The 18,927-nt window shown below is 58.7% G+C and overlaps 1 protein-coding gene across 1 annotated transcript; it reads right to left on the reverse strand.

Annotated features, from left to right (window-relative positions):
* Positions 1 to 2,327: 2,327 nt before the first annotated feature.
* Positions 2,328 to 18,639, reverse strand: BPIFB2 (BPI fold containing family B member 2). The gene is made up of 16 exons (XM_081291462.1): positions 18,334 to 18,639; positions 17,466 to 17,600; positions 14,919 to 15,012; positions 13,218 to 13,322; positions 12,305 to 12,451; positions 10,845 to 10,905; positions 9,496 to 9,556; positions 6,624 to 6,751; positions 6,245 to 6,430; positions 5,988 to 6,041; positions 5,424 to 5,594; positions 4,799 to 4,866; positions 4,564 to 4,609; positions 3,940 to 4,003; positions 3,556 to 3,632; positions 2,328 to 2,491 (listed from the first exon to the last, which is right to left on the reverse strand). The coding sequence occupies exons 2-16, from the start codon at positions 17,572 to 17,574 to the stop codon at positions 2,450 to 2,452; spliced, it is 1,413 nt and encodes a 470-aa protein (XP_081147588.1). The 5' UTR covers positions 17,575 to 17,600; positions 18,334 to 18,639; the 3' UTR covers positions 2,328 to 2,449.
* Positions 18,640 to 18,927: the final 288 nt, after the last annotated feature.

Consider the following 18,927-nt stretch of genomic DNA (forward strand, 5'->3'; position numbering starts at 1 on the left):
GTGAGCATCACACTCACACTGTCCCCTCTCCTAGTCCCAGCACCTGCCCCAAGGCCAGACACACAGCAAGCACACATTCATTCCTTCAACAAATTTATTGAGTGCCTACTATGTGCTGGGGGCCATGCAGGGCATTGAGGTGACCACGGTGCACAAGGCAGTCGGGATCCCAGATCTGAGGGCTCCTGGGGCTCACAGCGGGTGACCGGGCCAATCACCGTCATGAAGCCACATCCGCCTGGGGGAGGCCGGGCAGGTGGCGGGATGGGAGAGAGGACTCCGGGGCCCTCAGCCGGGCTGACCCCACAAGGCCAGCAGATCTGTGTGCAGGAGGGTGAAGCTGGCAAGGCCGGCCAGTGCAAAGGGCAGGAGATGTGGCCGGACCCGTGGGGACCTCAGGAGGCCCCTGAGACCCCCTTCCAGGGCACACAGGGAGCTAATAGCCAATTGGGCCATCTTCAGAAGGGCCCTCTGCGGACACGCAGGGAGGGACACAGCACGTGCCAGGAAGGAGGGCTTTCTCTCGGGGCCCACCCAGGGACCAAGAAGCAGAGGGTCACCAAGCAAGCCAGTCAGAGCCGGGGCTCAAACGTGGCCTCAGAGACCCCGGCTTGGGAGGGCCTCGGGGGACCGAGGTGTCTGTTCTCGATGAACCACAGTCCGGGGGGCTGCTGGGGCTGGGGCCTTCCCACGCAGCCTGGGAGCCACTGTGTCACCCACACACGGGGCCATCACGTCATGTGACTGAAGCCAGGTTGAGATGGGGCGAGAGAGAGCCCAGCGCCCCCTGGGTCCCTACCCTGACCGCCCAGCCAGGGGGTCTCCTCAGGTAGCATCTCCTTATCCCTGTGACCTGCCCCTGCAGACAGACGGACGGGTGGGCCTCACAGATCCGACCGCCCTCAGGTCCACCCAGCGGGTGTGACCGCGGCCCCCTGGCCTCTCTGCCCTCCCTCGGTGCCATCCTGGGGATTGGGGGAGGGGCTGGAGGGACAGGAAGGTCAGGGGGTGGGGGAACAGGAGAAGCCCCTCAAGTGGGGTCAAAGGTCTGAGCCCCAGCCCAGCCCCTGTCCCAGCTGAGTGGCCCTGGCAGTCCCCTGGGCCACTACTTGTCCTCTTTAGGGTGACGGTGGGGTTCTGCAGGGCAGGTAGCAAGGGTGATAATAGGTCCCGTCTGCGTGACTTCACCTGGGCCCTCAGGTGAAGTTCCTGTGTGTCATTTGCGGGGCCCACCCCACTTTATCCCAGGGTCTAGCAGATGAGGTGTCTCCTCGGCCATTTTCCCTATTTTGTAGACAGAGAAAATGAGGCTCAGAGAGGTCAAGCCATTTGCCCGAGGTCACACTGCCTGGGGCTCAAGGCTGAGGCCAGCCTGGGCCAGAGCTCCAGCACAGACATGTGTGAGCAGTTCACCCACCATGCATTTATGATGCCCCTGCTGGATGCGGGACTCTGAGAAGAGTCAGAGGAGAATCCGAGGTGGGAAAGAAGGCCGGGCATCAGGAACCACAGCCTGTGGTTGGAGCCGTGGCCCTGGAAGAGGGGTCTGGGGGCGGAGGGGCTGAGGGCGTGCGGAAGGGTGGGGCGGAGGCCTCAACAGGAAACCCGCAGGGACATGTTCAAGGCTAAGTGTGAACGGCAGGTGGCAAGTGGGGTCCTGGGCCTCCCATCTCTGCTTGGCTGTCGTTGCCTCTCAGCTCTGAACGCACCCAGTGCGCGTTCTGCCTGGAGCAGGGCGTCTCCTGAAGGGGGCATCTGGGACAGTGCGGGAAGAAGCCTGGGCCCAGACCCCAGCTCTCAGGGACCTTGCAGCCTCGGCCGGGGGACAGCCCTCCCGGCCCTCTCCAAGCTCTTCTGCTCCTCTGGCCCATCCACTCCCCATCTGGCCTTCAGAGCAGCCTCGTGGCCCACAGCCACAGCCCTCGCCCCTGGCCTGCTGCACTCCGCTGGGGCTGCCTTGTGCCCAGCAGCCACCAACGCCCCTGCTCTCCAACGCCCCTGCCCTCGGGAGGCAGAGCTCCGCCTTCTGAAGCCCTCCCTCCCCGCGAGTCCTCCCCTCGGCCCTGGAGCATCACACAGAGGAAACTCCTTGCCACCCTTTGGTGGCTCTAGGGACAGGCAGGACCCAGGGGTGGCATGGAGGGAAGAGACCCCAGGTACAAAAAGACGTGGCTGGGCCTGATGAAAGTTGCAACTCAAGAGAAGTTTAATCAAGAGGAGGCCGATCCGACCGGCCCAGAGAGCAGCTGGTTCCCCGAAAACGGTGCAGAGCAGGGGAGGGGACGGGGACGGGGGACGCAGTCCCTCAGGGAACGTTCACAGCCCGGTCAGGCAGCCCGGCTCGCTGGCAATGGCTCCAGCTGGCTCTGCCTCCGCCTCCCCAGTGACTTGCGGGATGGGGCCCTGGGCAGCGAGGCCGGCCTCTCCCAGCCCTCCTGGTGCTCCTGCTTCAGGGGTGGTATGAGAGTCCACTGGAAATCACGACGGAGTTCTGAAGGGCAGAGAAAGCCATGGGCGGGTCAGAGGCCGAGGGGACAGGTAGGACCCCAGTCACCCCCAGCACAGACCTTCGCCTCTCTGGGCCTCCATTTCCTGCTGTCACTAGGGGACAACCGTACCTGAGGCTACAGTGAGGATGCAGTGAGAACCCATAGGAGCTGGGCACTCTGTGGGGTCAGTGCCATTGCTGTGGTATGACTGGGGGCCCAGGGCCATCGGACATCCTCTTCACATCCCAACAGAGCTAGGTGCCCCCGTACCACCCCAGGTCTAGTCATTCAGTCATTCAACAAACGTTCATTGAGCCTCTACTACACACCAAGCCCTGCGGCAGGTGTTGGGGCCTCAGCAAAGAACAAGCCAAACCCAGTCTCCCTGCCCGTTGGTAGCTCGCGGTCTAGGGCCACGTGGTCCAATTGGTGGCCGTTAGCCACACGCAGCCTCATAAAAATAATTTAAATGAAAAAATTAAACTTCAGATCTTGTGTCGCAGGAGCCACATTCCTGAGGGCTCAGTGGTCACAGTGCCGTGGCCGCTGCTTTGGGTGGTGCGGGAAAGTTTCCACTTTGCAGAAAGTCCTGGGAGTGCAAGTCTCTGTCTCTGGAGGACTAATGTGGGGGGCTCCTGGCCAAGGAAATTCCCTTTTGTTTCCCAGGGGAGAGAGGACGCCACTCTAGGGCATCCCCGCAGGTGGCTGGGCCTCTATTTCACATCTAGGGGTGTCCCTGTAGAAGGTCCCCTCCAGCCCACAGAGGTTGTCTCCAAGGCTGAGCCGCCATCCACCCCAGACTCCAAAGGGGCCGTGCCCACCCAGGGCGCAGGATCTGGGGAGGCTCGAGACCCTGGTGGGACTTAGTGAGGACTAAAGCAGGGTGACGTCCTCACCACTGGAGTCCCTGGGTGTCCTGAGTCGCCCACCTCTTCACAGTAAGGGTCATGGTGTGGCTCCGGAGCAGGGTGAACCCCAGGCCTGGCTGATCCCAAGACCCTCTGTGGTGCTAGCAGGTGTGAGGGAGAGAGGAGACCCTGGGCCCCCCCATCCCAAAGGCCCTCACCTCATTGATGCAGATATCAGGGTTGACATAGTGGAGGTTGGTCACCGTCGGGAGGGAGATGCCTATGCCCAGGAGCGCTGCAGGTGGGAAAGAAGTCACGGTCAGCCAGAGGCAGTGACCAACCACCACCTGGAGCCGGCCCTGGGTGTCATGTGGATGCCATTATTATGATGCCATTTTACAGAAGGAGGACATGAGACTCAGAGAGGGGAAGCAAACTTAGTGGAGGTCACCCAGCTACCATGCGGGTACATACCCAGATGCTCACACAGGCAGCTGGACTCTGGGGCCTGGGAGGGAGGAAGGGGGTGGGGCAGAGCACAGACGGGGTATGGGGTCCACAGGGGACCAGAGGCCCTGCTGCACTGGGTGGGCACAACTCACCATTGAAGTGTTCCAGCAGGGGCTTCTCGAACACAGTGTTCATGAGCATGTACATGCGATCCAGCTGCAGCCACAGAGCCAGGGGCCAGGCCGAGAGGGAGGGACGATTAGGCTCACAGAGAGGCAGACAGACAGAGGGACAGGCAGAGGGAGGAAGGCAGGTCACCCACCTCTGGGGACCGGGGGGAGCCTCCCAGGAGTAGGCCGCAGAGTGAGGCTAGCCTGAGGGACAGGCCCCAGTGGGCCAGCACGTACACACTGTGGCCACAGGGGACCAGCCAGCACCAGATGACCCACCGAGGGACAGACCCACAGATGGGCGCATGGTGGCCAAGGACCTGACCACATGGCATGCCCACGGGACCAGCCAACACTGTCTGACTTGTCCTTTAATCACAAAGGACTCCTGGACTGAGGGCCAAGCCCATGGGGTATTCGTCCCCAGGCAGAGTGACCAGAGGCTGTGACTGACCCACAGCAGCAGGGCCGGGCCAGCTGACTGACCACTGCCCCCAAGCGCCCCAGGGAGGCTGATTATGGTGGCACATGTGGGCACACCCCCTGCCCAGGCTTGAGCTCTGCCCACCCGTAGGGAGCTCCATGACGCCGCCCCCCCCCACTCACGTTAATTGAGCCCACGTTGGAAGAGGCCACGGCCAGGTAGATGTCCCTGGGAGAGAAAAGGGAGCTCCAGGGGGGGCCTGGCTCCCCCACCCCTGCAGCACCCAGCCGCACCCCAGGCTCCCCCACTGACGGCCGTGACCCCCATGGCTGTGACCCGTGGCTGTGACCCTCGTGGCTGTGGGCCCACTGCACAGACCCTCCCACCGAGTCCTCTGGGGTCGAAGGCCTCGCTTACCCCACCACAGAGGTGGTCCCGTAGAGCTTCGCCTTGGACACGGAGAGCTGAAGGTTCAGGTTCACCACCTGGGTTCAGGGAGGGCAGGGTCAGGGCACAGCCACGCGGGAGCCCCTCCCCACAATCCCCTCCCCACCCCCCACCCCGTTCATTGGCGACACAGGTGTTTGTGAAACACTGGGTGCCAGGTCCTGCACTCAGCCCTGGGGACAACGCAGTGTGAATAAAGCTGGCCAGGTCCCTGCCCAGGAGCCCACCACAGGCCAGTAGGGGTTAAGCAAAGTTAGAGTAACCAGACAGGGTCCTTGCAGGGAGTGGAGGATGAGCGGTGGTCTGGAAGGGCTAGTGGGAACCTTCTCCCTCAGGGTGGGGCAGGGTGCCCTAAGGAAGGCCACAGCATTTAATCTGAGAACCAAAAGATGCCAAGGAGCTAGCCATGCCAAGAGCAGGGAAGAGCCCTCTACAGAGGGCCCAGTAGGTTCAAAGGCACTGGGGCAGGAATGTGCTGCTAAACAAGTTCAAGAGACAACAGGGGACCACCGTGGACAGGAGAAAGCTGGCGAGGAGCAGGCAGGAACGCACGAGAGGCGCCCTACCTGGCAGCCCCACCTGGTGGGCTTCTTACCACAGTCAGGGAGAAGAGGGACTGGAAGGCCGAGTTGGAGGAGGTGGCCAGGACCTCCACCAGGGGCTGCAGCCGCAGTGTGATGCTCCTGTTGTGGAACGCAGCCACGGGCGTGGCACCCAGGCGCACCTTGAGCACCACGGGCTTGTGCTTGGGGACCTGGTGGGCCACCTGGAGAGGCAGAGAGGGCACGAGGGAGGGAGCCCTGCTGGGCGAGGGCTGAGCAGAAGTCCCACCCAGTCACCCTCCAGTGTGGCCACCACCGGGGCCCTCACGACTGGGCCACAGGGGCACATCCAGGCCAAGCCCTTGGCCCTCCAGGAGGAGGCTCCTGAGCTGGGCCCTGCAGGTGAAGAAGGAAGGGTGCCCGGCAGGGACACTGCTGGGAGGAGGCAGTGGGAGAGCAGAGCGAGATGTCCACACAGGCCAGGGGCACCCCGGAGGGCTGGGGAGCAGACTTCAGGGCAGGTACTGAGCAAACCCACTACGGACGGACACCAGCCAGCCGAGGTCGCACACCCCACGGAGCCCCCAGTACCTGGGGTGACCAGAAAAGGCACCGACCTCGGGGATGAACTTGCTCAAGACGGAGGTGTTCAGCGGGTTGTCATCTGACTGCTGCAAGCCCCCACCCAGGACAAGTTTTCAGGCAGCCATTCCCCAAGCAAGGCTGCCACGTGCCCCTCCCAGACAGGAACCCCGCCCCACGGATCCCACGCCACCTTGCCAGTGGCCACCCTGTTATCTGTCCCACCTGCCTGCCACTCGGCATCTGTGGTGTCCCCGGGGAAGGCCACGCACTGGGCAGAGGCCTCGCTCACCAGGTGCGCTGTGATGTCCAGGTTGAGGGCCCCGGCCTTCTGCAGCAGCAGCAGGACAGAGTCAAACAGGTTCTGAGACAGGGCCAGAGTGGCCATGGCCTCCTTGTTGCCCACCAACTCTGGCAGCTCCAAGTGGGGGGTGTCCATGGGCAGGATGATGGGGTTGCCCAGCAGGAAGAGAACCGCCTACGGTGGAGGTGGGAGAAGAGCACCAGGGTCTCAGGAGGGACGTGGCCCTGGGACAGGTCCAGCTCCTACGCCAGCCTCATGCCTCTGCCTGGGGGTCACACTCCCTGCAGAACGTCACACCAGCCCCTCTCCCTTTCACTTCCCCATTTTTTTAAGATTCTTTGAGGACACCAAGGACCCCAGAAGCAACCGGCTCCAAGCACTGGGCTGACAGGAAGGTACTTGCATTTAGATTCATGGAAATGTAGTCCCGGGTGATGTTGGGTGCGTTCATCATGTAATAGCAGATTTGGGACTCAGGGCTCACAGGGTTAAGGCCTTCATAAAATCAGGATGGAGAAGGAAAAAGGGGATAGTTGTTAGACCATCAAAACTAGGTTATCTGACTACCTTGAGTAGCCAGAACCAGGCCAGCCAGAGGGACTGGCCAGGCCTCTGGGGAAGCACATGTCAAAGGGCACAAGTTTTGCCCCCTCTTAGTTTAGACACAATTATGACAAGGTGGCTTCTGCTTTCTCAATCAGTAAAAGACTAATGACCCAAAATTACAAGGAAGGAGAAGGCTCAGTCTGGGTCTTCTTTACCTCCTGATAAAAAGTAAGAAGGAAAACAGAAAAAGAAGAGAGCTCACATTTATCAAGTCCAGATACTTGACTTACTCTCATTCAGCCACCACCACAACACTAGAAGATGACCGTACATACACACACGCACACACCGTTTGGAGTTCAGTGTTGCCTAGGATTGTATATTTGGTCAGTTTTCAGTCTGACCTCAAAGCTATGGTCGCTCCATCTAATCACACTGCCCCCTAAAGGAACACCAAAGGCACATATCCCCAGGTGTAGTCAGTGCAAGAGCACAGGAATCTGACTCCCCTACAAAGACTCAGGGCAGCTTGCAAGAAGGCACAATTAAGAGCCCAAAACCTATGAGGCAAGTTTACTCAAGGCTCTGAATATTCTGCATGGGGAAGGATGCAGAAGTTATCCATGAGGGGAACCACATCCCTGGACCTGGCTGAAGGTGTCTCAGGTTAAGCTCAAGCCCAGCTGTTAGGAAAACCTACCTCAGCAAGAGCTCTGCTCCCAAGGCTCTGGATGACCAAGTTCACTGTGTATGTATATGAGTCTGCATGGATATCAATGTGTATTACACTGTCTGTATTGTTTGGTTTTGTTTACATATAAAATATGTTATTACACTTAATATTTTCCATATAAAAACATAGGATATAAAAATATATAAATATGTTTATAAATACATGAATGTATTTCTCTCTATTCAGATTCCTGTTTTTCTATTGTCTCTTCTGGATTTAATTTTATTTTCTCTAATGTTTTGGAAATGTTTTATGATTGTAAAAGCAATGTAGTATGACTCCATTTCTAAAGATCAGGAGCAGTGGGCAGCATGAGGGACCTGGGAGCCAGTGTCATGCTCTGTACCTGAGTATGGGGGGATTACGCAGTTCTGCATTTGTCAAAATTCACTTTTTAAAAAAAGGTGAATTATTCCATATTTTCATTATAAGTAAAAATATTAAAAATTTTTTTAAATGATATATATTCATGAAAGATGTTTAAGAAATGGGAAAAATAGATGAAAATGTAGCCCAGAATTTCAAATTTAAAAAAAAAAATTCCTTATGCAGAGGTAAATCTCTCTTCTTTCCTGATCTCCCTCCCTCTCTCTCTCTCTCTCTCTCTCTCTCTCTCTCTCTCTCTCTCTCATCTAGGGTGAAACCCCACATAGTTTTGTGTTCTTCTGGGTTTTAAACAGAGTACTATTAGTACTTTAGCTAAAGGCAGAGGGTGGGGGAGGCAGACGGAGCCTGACGGGTGGAGGGGAGGAAGGCCTTGGCCAAGGGCCCTGCCTACATGGTGGGTGGCCCCCAAACTTGTCCTGCAGGAAGGGCCCCCGGGGCAGCACACAATGGTCATGCCCCGCCCCTGGGGCCCCTGGCCCACTCTTCCTGCCCACTGCCTTTAATCTCTCAGGCTGTGCATGGCCCTGAGCCTGGTGCCCAAAGGCTCCAAGGACACAAAAGGACAGGATGGGTGCCCTGGGGCCACTCATCCCCCTTCCTAGAGCTACTTCAAGAGTCCATCTGTAAAGTCCAGCACCCTGTCCCATAAACCCAGCTGGCTCCCTGGCCCAGCGTAGGCGCAGCGCTTTACACGAATCGCCGCAGTTCATCCTCATGAAGGCCATTCTCCCATTTTACAGAGGAGGACACTGAGGCCCAGGAAGGCTGACTGACCTAACGTGGGTCACACAGCCAGGAGCCCAGCCAATTAGACTCAAGGGCAAGCTGCTCTGGGACGTGATGTACTTGTCCTCCTGCACTGGACCAACAGCTCTGCTTAAATCAACTTCCTTTTTCTTAAACTGATGGCAAAGGAAAAACCTCCCCTCACATCAAAAATCAGAAATCTGCACTAATAGTCATGAAGTCCCCAGGTGGATGGGGTGGTCACCCATCCCCCCCAACATGGCCTTTGAATGCATAACTGTTTGATTGAAGAAATTGCATCCCGGACACACAATACATCTGGGACAGCCCAGGCCTGAGCCCTGACCCCCAGGGCATGCCAGGCCAGCTCTAGTGACACACATGCCCAAGGCCACAGCCTGCCTCCCAGGGTGGTGCAGACAGACCCCTGTGGATTCCCTTGGGGCTCCTGTGAGCCCCCACACTGTGTCACTGTAACTCCAGTGGAAGGAAAAGGTCGCTATGAGGCCCCTTCCGAGTGTCGGCGCCCTGCAATCCCCCATTCCTGGAAATGATGTGGACTTGAAGATTCTCCAATATTAAGACCCATGACTTAAAGATTGGCTTTTATTTTCTTTCTCCAGATGATTGGAGCTAAAGTATGCAGTTCTGGAATCAAAGACTTGGCTCTAGAATTCGGAGTCTCCCAGGCTGCACAGAGGCCTGCGGTTTGAAGACCCCACGTCCAGCCTTGCTAAGACTGGCCTCCCAGACTCCGGGGAGTCTTTGAAGGGTTTGGGGGCCCCAGGGCCCTGGCCTCCCATTGCCCTGAAGCCCCAGGTCTTACCGATTAAGGTGCCCATGTGGATATTGATGTTGTCCACGAGGTTGGCCAAGTTCAGGTTCAGCTGTGGGGGACAGAGAGGAGGCGGTGAGGGGCCACTGCAGCTAGAGGCAGAGCTAGAAGGAGTCCAGGGCTGTGCTGAGGCCCCCCTTTCCCCTACGCCGAGCCCAGAATCCCACCCTGGCATCTTCCGGCTCCTCCTCTGGGCACCAGGGAATCTGAGAGGTGCCCCAGAGGCTGGTCATGGCGGCGGGGCCCAGAGGCACACAGAACCAGAGGCTCTGCAGGCTGCTGAGGTGGCCCCAGCTGGGGAAGTGACCAAAGCTGGGAGCCTACTGCCCCAGGGTCCAGAGGGCCAGCTTTGGAGGGCGCAGTACCCAGGACAACAGCAGTCAGCAAGCCACAGATGCCAGTCCAGGGGGACTGGAGGTTCTCCCAGGCACAGTGGGCAGCCGTGGGCGCCATGCTCTGGCCAGAGGAGAGACCGCAAGGCCGGGGCACTCACTGTCCAGGCCAGGTGACAGCGGAGGAGCCGGGCCATGCAAGGCCAAGGCGGGGAGGACAGGGCCTTCCTGTCCCCTAGAGCCACACACGACCCCTGCCCTGAAGGATCTCGTAAGAAGCTGTCCCATGGGCAAGGCCAGGGTCCTCCTGGGCAGCCAGTGGGACCCTGGGACAAGCTGCAGCCCCTCCTGCCTCCAGCCCGTCCTCCCTTCAGCGGGAGGCCGTGGCCTCCTCTTGATCTGGCCTCTCCGCACCCCTCACGGGGAGGAAGGGCTGGCCTGGAATGGCCGAGAGGGAGGACCCGTTCCCTGGGCAATGAGACCTGGAATCCAGGGGATAGCCTCCCCTCAGGTCAGTCGCATGCTGACAATGACAAGAGCAAAATCTGCTGTGACCCCAGAGCACCCACTCTGCCCAGCCCCACGGGGGAGGGCGGACGCTCACTGCAGACGCGGAACCTGGGGCACCAGAGGGTGACGGCAGGGAGGAAGGTCAGGACCCACCGGCTCCTCTGCTCTGTGCCATGCCCCGTCCACAAACACTGTCCCCGCCCAGCCTCTCCCACGGAACTGGGCTCCCCAAGGGCATGAGCCCCACGGGACCCCACCTCTCCCCCTGGACAACACATCAGCCCCTCTGTCCTCTGGGGGAAACGGGAGGTGCCCACGGGGGGCTGTCAAGGGTCCTGGGTGGGGACGTGCCCAGTGGTAGAACACCGGCTCTCCCCGTGAGGCCCTGGGTTCCATCCACCCCAGGCTCCCACCCCCTGTGCCCGCGACCCCTCGTTCATTCATCACTCCTTCAGACACAGCAGCACCCCGTCCCGGGCCACCCCGCAGGGTCTTCACCTTGCTGCTGAGAACAGCTTTGATGTCCTTCTGTAGTGTGGCCAGCAGCGCAGGGGACAAGCTGAGGAAGAGATGCAGAAGGGTCCGTGAGTCCCCAGGGCCTGTCCCTCAGCGGGGCGCTCACAGCCCAGGCCAGGGGAAGGCGGAGGAGCCTGGCCAAGCAAGGCCAAGGCAGAGAGGACAGGGCCTTCCTGTCCCTGTGCCCCAAGGCTGGGACAGAAGTCTCTGTCCCCAGGCAGAAGCCCAGTGATTCCTGCCAAGACCCCACCGGGGGCCAGGCAGCCCTGGAATCATGGTCCCACGCTGCAGGGGAGGAAGCTGAGTTTTGGTCTCAAAGTGGCCGAGAAGGTGATGCCCGAGGCCAGGCTTGGGAGAGGCAGAGACACTGCAAAGGCCAGAGGAGGCCACCCTGCTGTCCCCTGGCTCCATGACCACTCAGAGCCCAGGGTGGTGGGCTGGGGCGGCAGGATCCAGGGTCTGCTTCCTGCTTTGGTTCCATTCTCTGTGACTAGTGAGGTCCCCTCCTGGCCCTGGAGCTCAGAGAGGGGGGTCTAAGTTGGTGGTTCTCAGAGGTGGCCCCGGGGAACCCGAGCTTCCTCCATCTGTCAGGGGTGGATGGAAGTCACAGCTGGGACTCACTGAACCACGCCTGGGAGCGGGGAGAAGCATCTGGGTTTTCACCATGTCAGCTCTGGCTGCAGCCTCCCCTCCAGTCACCAGGAGTGGCCCCTGCCTGCGGAGACGGCCAGGGACCACGGTCTACCTAGGACATGGCATGAATGAACGAACGTGCGTACACCCGTCTCTGGGGAAAGTGTTCAGGCTTTGTGCAAACATGGCGTCTTTTAAAGACTCCAAAATGCTCAACCACCTCGGAGTGAGCCCCTCCTCATGTTTGGGAAGATGGGGACACAGTGTTGGGGATTCAGGAACAGTGGGATCAGGCAGCTTCCTTCACTTGAATTCAGCTCCTGGCCTTAGGCTAGTCACTCAGATTCTCTGAGCTCCATTTGTTCTTCTGTGAAATGGAGGAACCCTTACACCTACTGGGAGGAGCACACAGTAGGGTTCAGGCAGGTGCTGTGTTAGTCTACATGAAAACATGAGCAGCCTCTCCACCCTTTGCAAGCTGGCTTCCCACTCCCACTCTGCAGGGAGGGGTGGCCTCCGAGGCTCCCAACAGCCAATGTCATGGGCAGAGTCCCTCTCCAGGGTGTCCATTACTGGCTGTGCATATTGGTGGACAATGGCTAGGATAGGCTGTGTGACCTCAGGCAAGTCTCTCCCCCTCTCTGAGCTTCAGTGTCCTCCATCACAAAAGAGGCATGATAATGGGGGTTTCTTAGGTCTATTGTGTTCATTGGGCAAATATTTGAGGGGGACACTCAAGAACTGGCCCCACAGCCCTGACACGGGGGCTCCTGGAGCCCTGCCCTCCGTACCTGTGAGCAGACACCTACTTTTTGTTGTCATCAAGCACCGTGGCTCGGCCGAAGTGCGGAAAGAAGGTGGAGATGCTGATCTTGGGGGTCCCAAGGGAGCTCTGGGTCACACGTAAGTCAGACTGCAGTATCACAGGCACCATCAGCTCCAGGGACTCTGGGACACTGCAGGGAGGCCAGGCCTGAGTGTGGGCGGTCCCACCCAGCACAACCTGCCCCAGCTGACCAAAGAACCCCAAGTCGCAGACCTGGGCTGCCCCCCACGGGGCATGAGACGGCTGCACCAGGGCAGGCCCAGAGCCCCCGGCCACGTGGGCTACAGATGTTGTAGTAGGTGAATTCTGGCCCTCTGAGCCCCTCACCATAAGACCCTGGGCCAGTCACTCGCCAGGCACAGCCTCAGCTTGCTCTTCTGTGAGGAAGAGGAAGAGTGGGCCTGGGACTGGTAGCACTTATCCCACAGGGCTGTGCTGAGTCTCCCACGAAGTCACCAGGTGAAAACAGCCTGCTCTGGGCCCGGCCACCGTGAGCGCTCATGAAATGGCAGTGAGGGGAGGAGGGGTGAGAGCAAGGGCTCCCCAGAAGGCCAGCTCATGGCTTGGCCATGGACTGCCATCGCCCAAGAGCTGCCTGGTGCTCAGGACTCATTCTGATAGCTACGTTTATTGAGCACCTACTGTGTGCCTTCCACCATGAAAGAGGATGGTGGTGACAAGTACAGGAATGAATCTACTCACAGCCCCGCTGCCCAGTTTCACCCCATTTCACAGAGGGGGAAAGGGCAGGGGCTGAGATCTCAGAGATTCTCTCACAGTCCTGTCCTGCTCAGAGGGTACAAGAGAGTGGCCTGGAGGAGGTGCCGGCCCCCCAAAACCTGGTCTGCCTTACTCTGCTCCTTGGAGTGTCCCCCAACTGGGAGGTAGTCACTCACCAAAACACCTTGACAGTGAAATTGGCGGCCGCCCACATGTATATGCCGAAGTCAGGGAGGAACTTCAGGTGGAGGCGCGTCACGCGGACTTCTGGAACCTGGATCCTGCAGAACCAAGGTGACAAGGGAATCCGCGCTGCATCGGGGCCTGAGCCACCCTCACTCCGTTGGTGCTAAAGAAGGGTTTTCTGAGGACGGGATCATGAGGGGAGGGGGCGGCCCTGAGCCCAGGCAGGATGTGTACCGAGCAGGGCGACCGAGGGCCGAGCCTCTGGCAGGACTGAGTGACCCTCAGTCACTGCACAGGTTTCTGACGTTCCTGACCACAGAACTTAGGAAGGGGGCAGGACAGACCCTGGGACCCACTGAAGGTGGAAATCCCTCCAGAGCTTTCCCGCAGATAGGGTCAGCTTGCAGCCCTCCGGCAAGGGGACAGTCCCCCTCCAGCAAGGGGACAGTCCCCCTCCAGGGCTGCCTATTCTGATAGCCACGCTCTGTTCAATGACCCTGTTTTCCTTTTTCCCCAAGTGAAAATCCTTTATTTCTTAGTTGGGGGGTGGGGGTGATCAGACACTACAAAGCGGCAGGAGAGGTAAAGGTCACATCTAGACCCACCCTGAACACCCTGGCCATTGGCTTCAGGTGGCGTGGGTTCACAGTGTACCCCAGCACACAGGCCACCCTAGAGCCTGCTCCACAACCACCTGAGTGTGTTCCCACGGCTGCAAATGAGGGCCCTTCTGTGGGACATGCGTGGCATGGCCACACCAGAGACCGTGGCAGAAGCCTTGGTGGGTGGGTGTCTACGCGGTTCTCGGCTCCCAACCACTATTAACGTGCCACGAACAGCATTCCAGTGCTCCTTGGGAGGTCTCAAACCGGTGGCCCTGAGCCAGCTGGTTATTTACCCATGTGTGTTCCAGGGTCTTAAAGTTAAGTTTTTCAATTTGAAAGTATAGATGATAAGTAGGTAGGTGGGTGGATGGGTGGATGGATAGATAGATAGATACAGAAAGACATAGACAGATGCTATTTGTAGATAAATAGATATAGATGATATAGAGATAAATAGAGATAGAGATAACAGATAAAGATAGATGAAAGATAAAGACAGAGGTAGAAAAAGACACATAGATGAGATAGATAGATAGATGATAGATAGATAGATACATTCTTCTGGACACCCAGACTCCTGGCAGTAGCAAGTCTCTGTTCCCACATTAATGCCCAATCTCTGCAGGTGCCTGAGTTTGAGGCTCTGTGCATTAAAGGACAGAGGCGAGACGCTCAAGACTTGTGTCTAAACCTGGTCCAGCTGTTGGAGGGAGCAGCTGGGGGTCCTGCCAGCTCTGTGGATCCTGGAGCCACAGTCTTGGCCCTGAGAACAGAAATCCACTGATCCAAAGGCGCGGGGGCCCTTGTGACTCCATCTTGGTCCCATCTCCTAAATCTTGTAAGCAGTCACCCAAGCAGTGGGCACCTCTAACCTGGCAAGGGGAGCACTCCTCCATAGACAAGGGTGCTCATCCAGTGGTCTGGGAGTTGAGCCAGATGGAACGCCTCCTCCCAGGGCGCCTGCAGGGGGTGGGGGAGGCCTCCTGTGCAGCTCAGGCAGGATCCTCCCTCCTGATGGGCTGGAGCACACACCTGGCTGACTCCACCTGGGGTCGTGAGCACACTTCTAAAAAGGGGAGCACTCACCTGACAGTCTGAAGCACCTCACTACTCTGGTCCAGAAAATGCTGGTCATCAACTTTTAAGGCCTCCTGGAGAGGAACTTTCCCGAACTCAGACACTGTAGGGCCAGGACAGAGCAAGGTCAGGCTGCCCTTGGTCTTCACCAAGCAGCAAGACCACCACCTCCCATCTGCCCTGCACCTGGGGTGCAGGGGACTCAGCTTCTGGAAGGGCGGAGCTTGCAAGCCGCATCAAGGCGGTCCACCACTCACCCCAGGCCCTCTGCGGGACAGGCCGTCCCCTCTGGCTTCTGCCTCTCAAACCCCTGCACATCTCATGCCATTCCTCAGAGAATAAAATCCTTTGCCTCTTGCGAGGCTCCAGGAGGCTCCCAGCATGCCTGGCGGCTGAGGAGGCTGCCCCTGGGCAAGGAGGGACCTCGGCTGGAGGCTGGACACCCCAAAGTCCTCAGATTCTGGGTGCAAGTCCCGAGTGGCAGCTCCATGCCCCTGTTTCCACATTTGCAATGATTATAATGGTGCCGTCACCTGGGGCCACTGCAAAGACGGTGCGAAATGAGTGCTGGCTACCACCGCGGCGGCTGTCCTTACAGAGGACTCATGGTGGCTGTCCCTTACAGAGCTGGGCACTGTTCTAAGCTCTTCCCTCTTATACCGTGCCCAGGTTACAGGGAGGCGAGGACATCTGGCCAGGGAGATCTGGCCTGAGCCCCAGCAGCTGGCTCAAGTCTGTGCACGTCCTCGCTCCCGGCGCTGCGCTGCGGGGGCCCTAGTGCTGGAAGGGAGGGTCAGCTCAGGAGCGGGGAGGCGAGAACTTTCTCAGGCTCAGTGGGGATGGTGGGAAGAAGTCCCTGGGCCTCAGTTTCCCCAGAGGCAGAGCAGGAAGGCCAAAGCTCCAGCTCTTGGATCCCCACGTGCTGAGCCCCCTCTTTGGGGCGCTTGCAGTCTGGGGCTACAGGCCGGGTGCCCTGATGCAGAGCAAGCCGCCCCATGTGCCAGGTGCGCCTCCCACGGGATGTTCAGTAGGAACAGACACAGGCACGTAAAACCAGGGAGGGATCCCTGGGGACAGCAGGGGGCGGAGCGTCAGGGTGGGGCAGCTCGTGGCCACGCCCACCCCGCCCACAGGCATCGGTGCGTGCTAGACGGTGGACAAGTCAACAAGTCACGTTCGGGCTCGGATCACTGCCCGCGGTCCCTGTCTGCTCATCAGCCCGGATCCGAGATCCCGGAAAGCCATTGCACCCTGAGGGCCGAGGGAGGGGACCCTGCTGCTTCCCAGAGCCCGGGACACTGAAAATCCCTTCTGCTGCCTGCTGGAGCTGCTCACCCCGGCAGTTGTCCACCCTGACCCAAGTTTTGTGGGACACAGAAGCTCCCTGGGAGGCCACAGGTGGCAAACAGACTTCTGTGCTCAGTCCTGGACCGTGGCAACTTTGGTCCCTCCTGGGCCTACGTTTCCTCCCCAGGGGACAGGGCAGGTCTCCAAAGGATTTAGCAGCAAAGTGATGAGACAGAGGCCTGGCCCAAGAGGAGCCCAGAGAGGCTGGCTGGCCCTCTCCCACTGAGCCCAGCAAGGATCTAACCTCAGACACTCCCCACAGCACTGCTTGACATGCTGCTCTCCCAGGTCACATGCACTTGCAGATGCCACACGCACACATTATACTCGGGAGCACAGCCATCCAGGCACAGGCAGTGATCACACACCCTCCCCGACACTCAAGTACACACATGAGCACATCTGCACAGAATCCCAGGGACTTGGGAGGCTGAGGCAGGAGGATTTCAAGTTCAAGGACAGCCTCAGCAATTTAGCGAGGCCCTAAGCAAGTTAGCTGAGGACGTGGCTCAGTGGTTAATCACCCCTGGGTTCAATCCCCAGTACCCACACACACCCCCAAAATTCCAAATTCATAAGTAGACATACAAAAAATGGAACTAACCACTAATACACGTGAACACAGACATGTGTGCACCTTTGCATGTTGACCATATGATACATAGTCCTGCTCATTTAATAAATATTCATTGAGCAGTGCTGGCTCAGGCACTGTCACAGCAGCGGATAAGAATCCTTTTGTGGCCAGGCACAACTATAGACCCAGTGGCTTGGGAGGCTGAGGCAGGAGGATGTTGAGTTCAAAGTCAGCCTCAGCAACTGAGTGAGGCCCCAGCAACTCAGCGAGATCCTGTCTCTAAATAAAACATTATAAGCTCAGGTGTAGCTGGGTGCAATGGTGTGTGCCTGTAATTTCAGAGGCTGAGGCAGGAGATATGTTGAGTTCAAAGCCAGCCTCAGCAACTTAGCAAGACCCTCAGCAGATTAATGAGACCCTGTCTCAAAATTTAAAAATTGAAAAAGGGCTGGGGATGTGGCTCAGTGGTTAAGCACCCCTGGGTTCAATCCTCAGTACCTCCCCACAAAAATAAAAAAATAAGATAATTTTTTAAAAAATAATTCTTTTGCGTTCACAGCGTGCACACACTTTGGAACGCCCACACATTCAGACACAGGCTCCACGCACAGGTTGGGTGGTGCCTCTCTTACCGTAGCTCAGGACGGCCTTGTTGATTCGGACCACGGTGCCTGCCGTGGAGGCGCTGACCACGGGCAGCAGCAGTGCCAGCAGAAGCCTCAGCCCACGCACCCCAGCCATGGCTGAACTGGCCTCTGCCCCAGGATCTGCAGGTGGATAGAGACAAGGCTCAGGTAGTGAGCCCGCACAGCCCACCCTTGGGCTCACACCAGCCTGTATGGAGGACACAAGTCCCAAGTGGAGAGCACAGCCTGGCCCTGGACCCCAGACACCAGCTTTGCACCTTGGGAGTGACCGTCTCCCCATCTTCCAAACCAGAAGGGAAACTGGTTTGGAAACGGTTCCCAGACCCTGAGAAGGCGTGGCTTTGCCCCAGGCCACACAGCCTACTGGGGACAAGTGCAAACCCCACCTCATGTCAGAGGAGGGTGGAGAGACTCCTGGATGGGGAGATGGGGGGCAGCTTCCTGTCCCAAGAAGAGGACCCTGACCAGGGTCCCAAGGCCAGGGCTGTCACCAGGAGTCCAGTCTGGGGTGGCGGCCCACCCTGGCTCCAGGGTGCAGACCCCGCCAGGGGAGGACCCAGGTGGCTCCTGCCTGATCTCCTCCTAGCCTGCATGTTGGCCTCCCCCAGGACCCAACCCACCCGGCCTGGCCTGGCTCAGAGGGCAGGTCTGTACTGAACCTGTGTTCAACCTCTGTCCCAGCAGGAAGGGACAAGGGGACATAGCTCAGAGGGGCCCTCTGAGGCCCAGCAAGGCAGCCCCTACCCACAGTTCCCCAGCAAGGTCAGGGGTGGCTGGAGTCCCCTGCAGCAGGCAGCCAGAGGTCATGTCCCCATGGAGCAGGAGACAAGTGCCATTCCCAGCCCCTTCCTACCTCAGGTAGTTCTTGAGGCAGGTGGACACTCAGCCCAGACAAGTCCGCTTCTGCCTGAGGTGGACGGGTGCGCAGGTGGCTTTATGAGGCTTCCCCATGTGCAGGGCCCACTGGGCAGGGACTGGGGCAGAGGAGGTCCGTGGGTGGTGCCAAGTGTTTTCCCTGCAAACACGGTCTTTGCCAAGTGTCCTTCTCAGTCATGTGCGATGGGCTGCCACGTCGCCAGGCCTGGCTGCCAACGGCTGTGAGACCCTGGAGCTGGACAGCGCTGGTCTCCAGGGCCAGGAGCCTCCGGAAGAGTGGCTGTCCCCAGGGGTGGTCCCTCATCAGCCCGGGCAGGCCCACCAAGGCCCAGGAAGAAGGGAGTGCTCAAACACAGGGGGACGGCACAATGACCCCTCAAGCTTGGTGTCCCCACGCTGTCCCAAAAACACGACCCTTTCAGAGGAGAAGGAGGCTACCTGAGCCCCAGTCCCCTGATCCTGGCCACACCCTGAGCTTTGTCTCTGGGTAAACACTGAGACCTGACCCTTGTCACTGACTGAGGTCTGATGCTGGTCACACACTGAGCCTTCACTCAAAGCGAACAGATGA

Source organism: Spermophilus citellus, assembly GCF_964194105.1.
Source record: "Spermophilus citellus genome assembly, chromosome: 4".
In the NCBI taxonomy this organism is placed as follows: domain Eukaryota; kingdom Metazoa; phylum Chordata; class Mammalia; order Rodentia; family Sciuridae; genus Spermophilus; species Spermophilus citellus.

Coding starts and splice junctions, on each gene's coding strand:
- BPIFB2 (XM_081291462.1), bottom strand. CDS start 17,574: ATGGCTGGGGTGCGTGGGCTGAGGCTTCTGCTGGCACTGCTGCTGCCC. Junction 6,042..6,244: donor TGGACATCACAGCGCACCTG/GTGAGCGAGGCC, acceptor GGGGGCTTGCAG/CAGTCAGATGACAACCCGCT. Junction 3,633..3,939: donor CCTGCTGGAACACTTCAATG/GTGAGTTGTGCC, acceptor TCCCACCTGCAG/CGCTCCTGGGCATAGGCATC.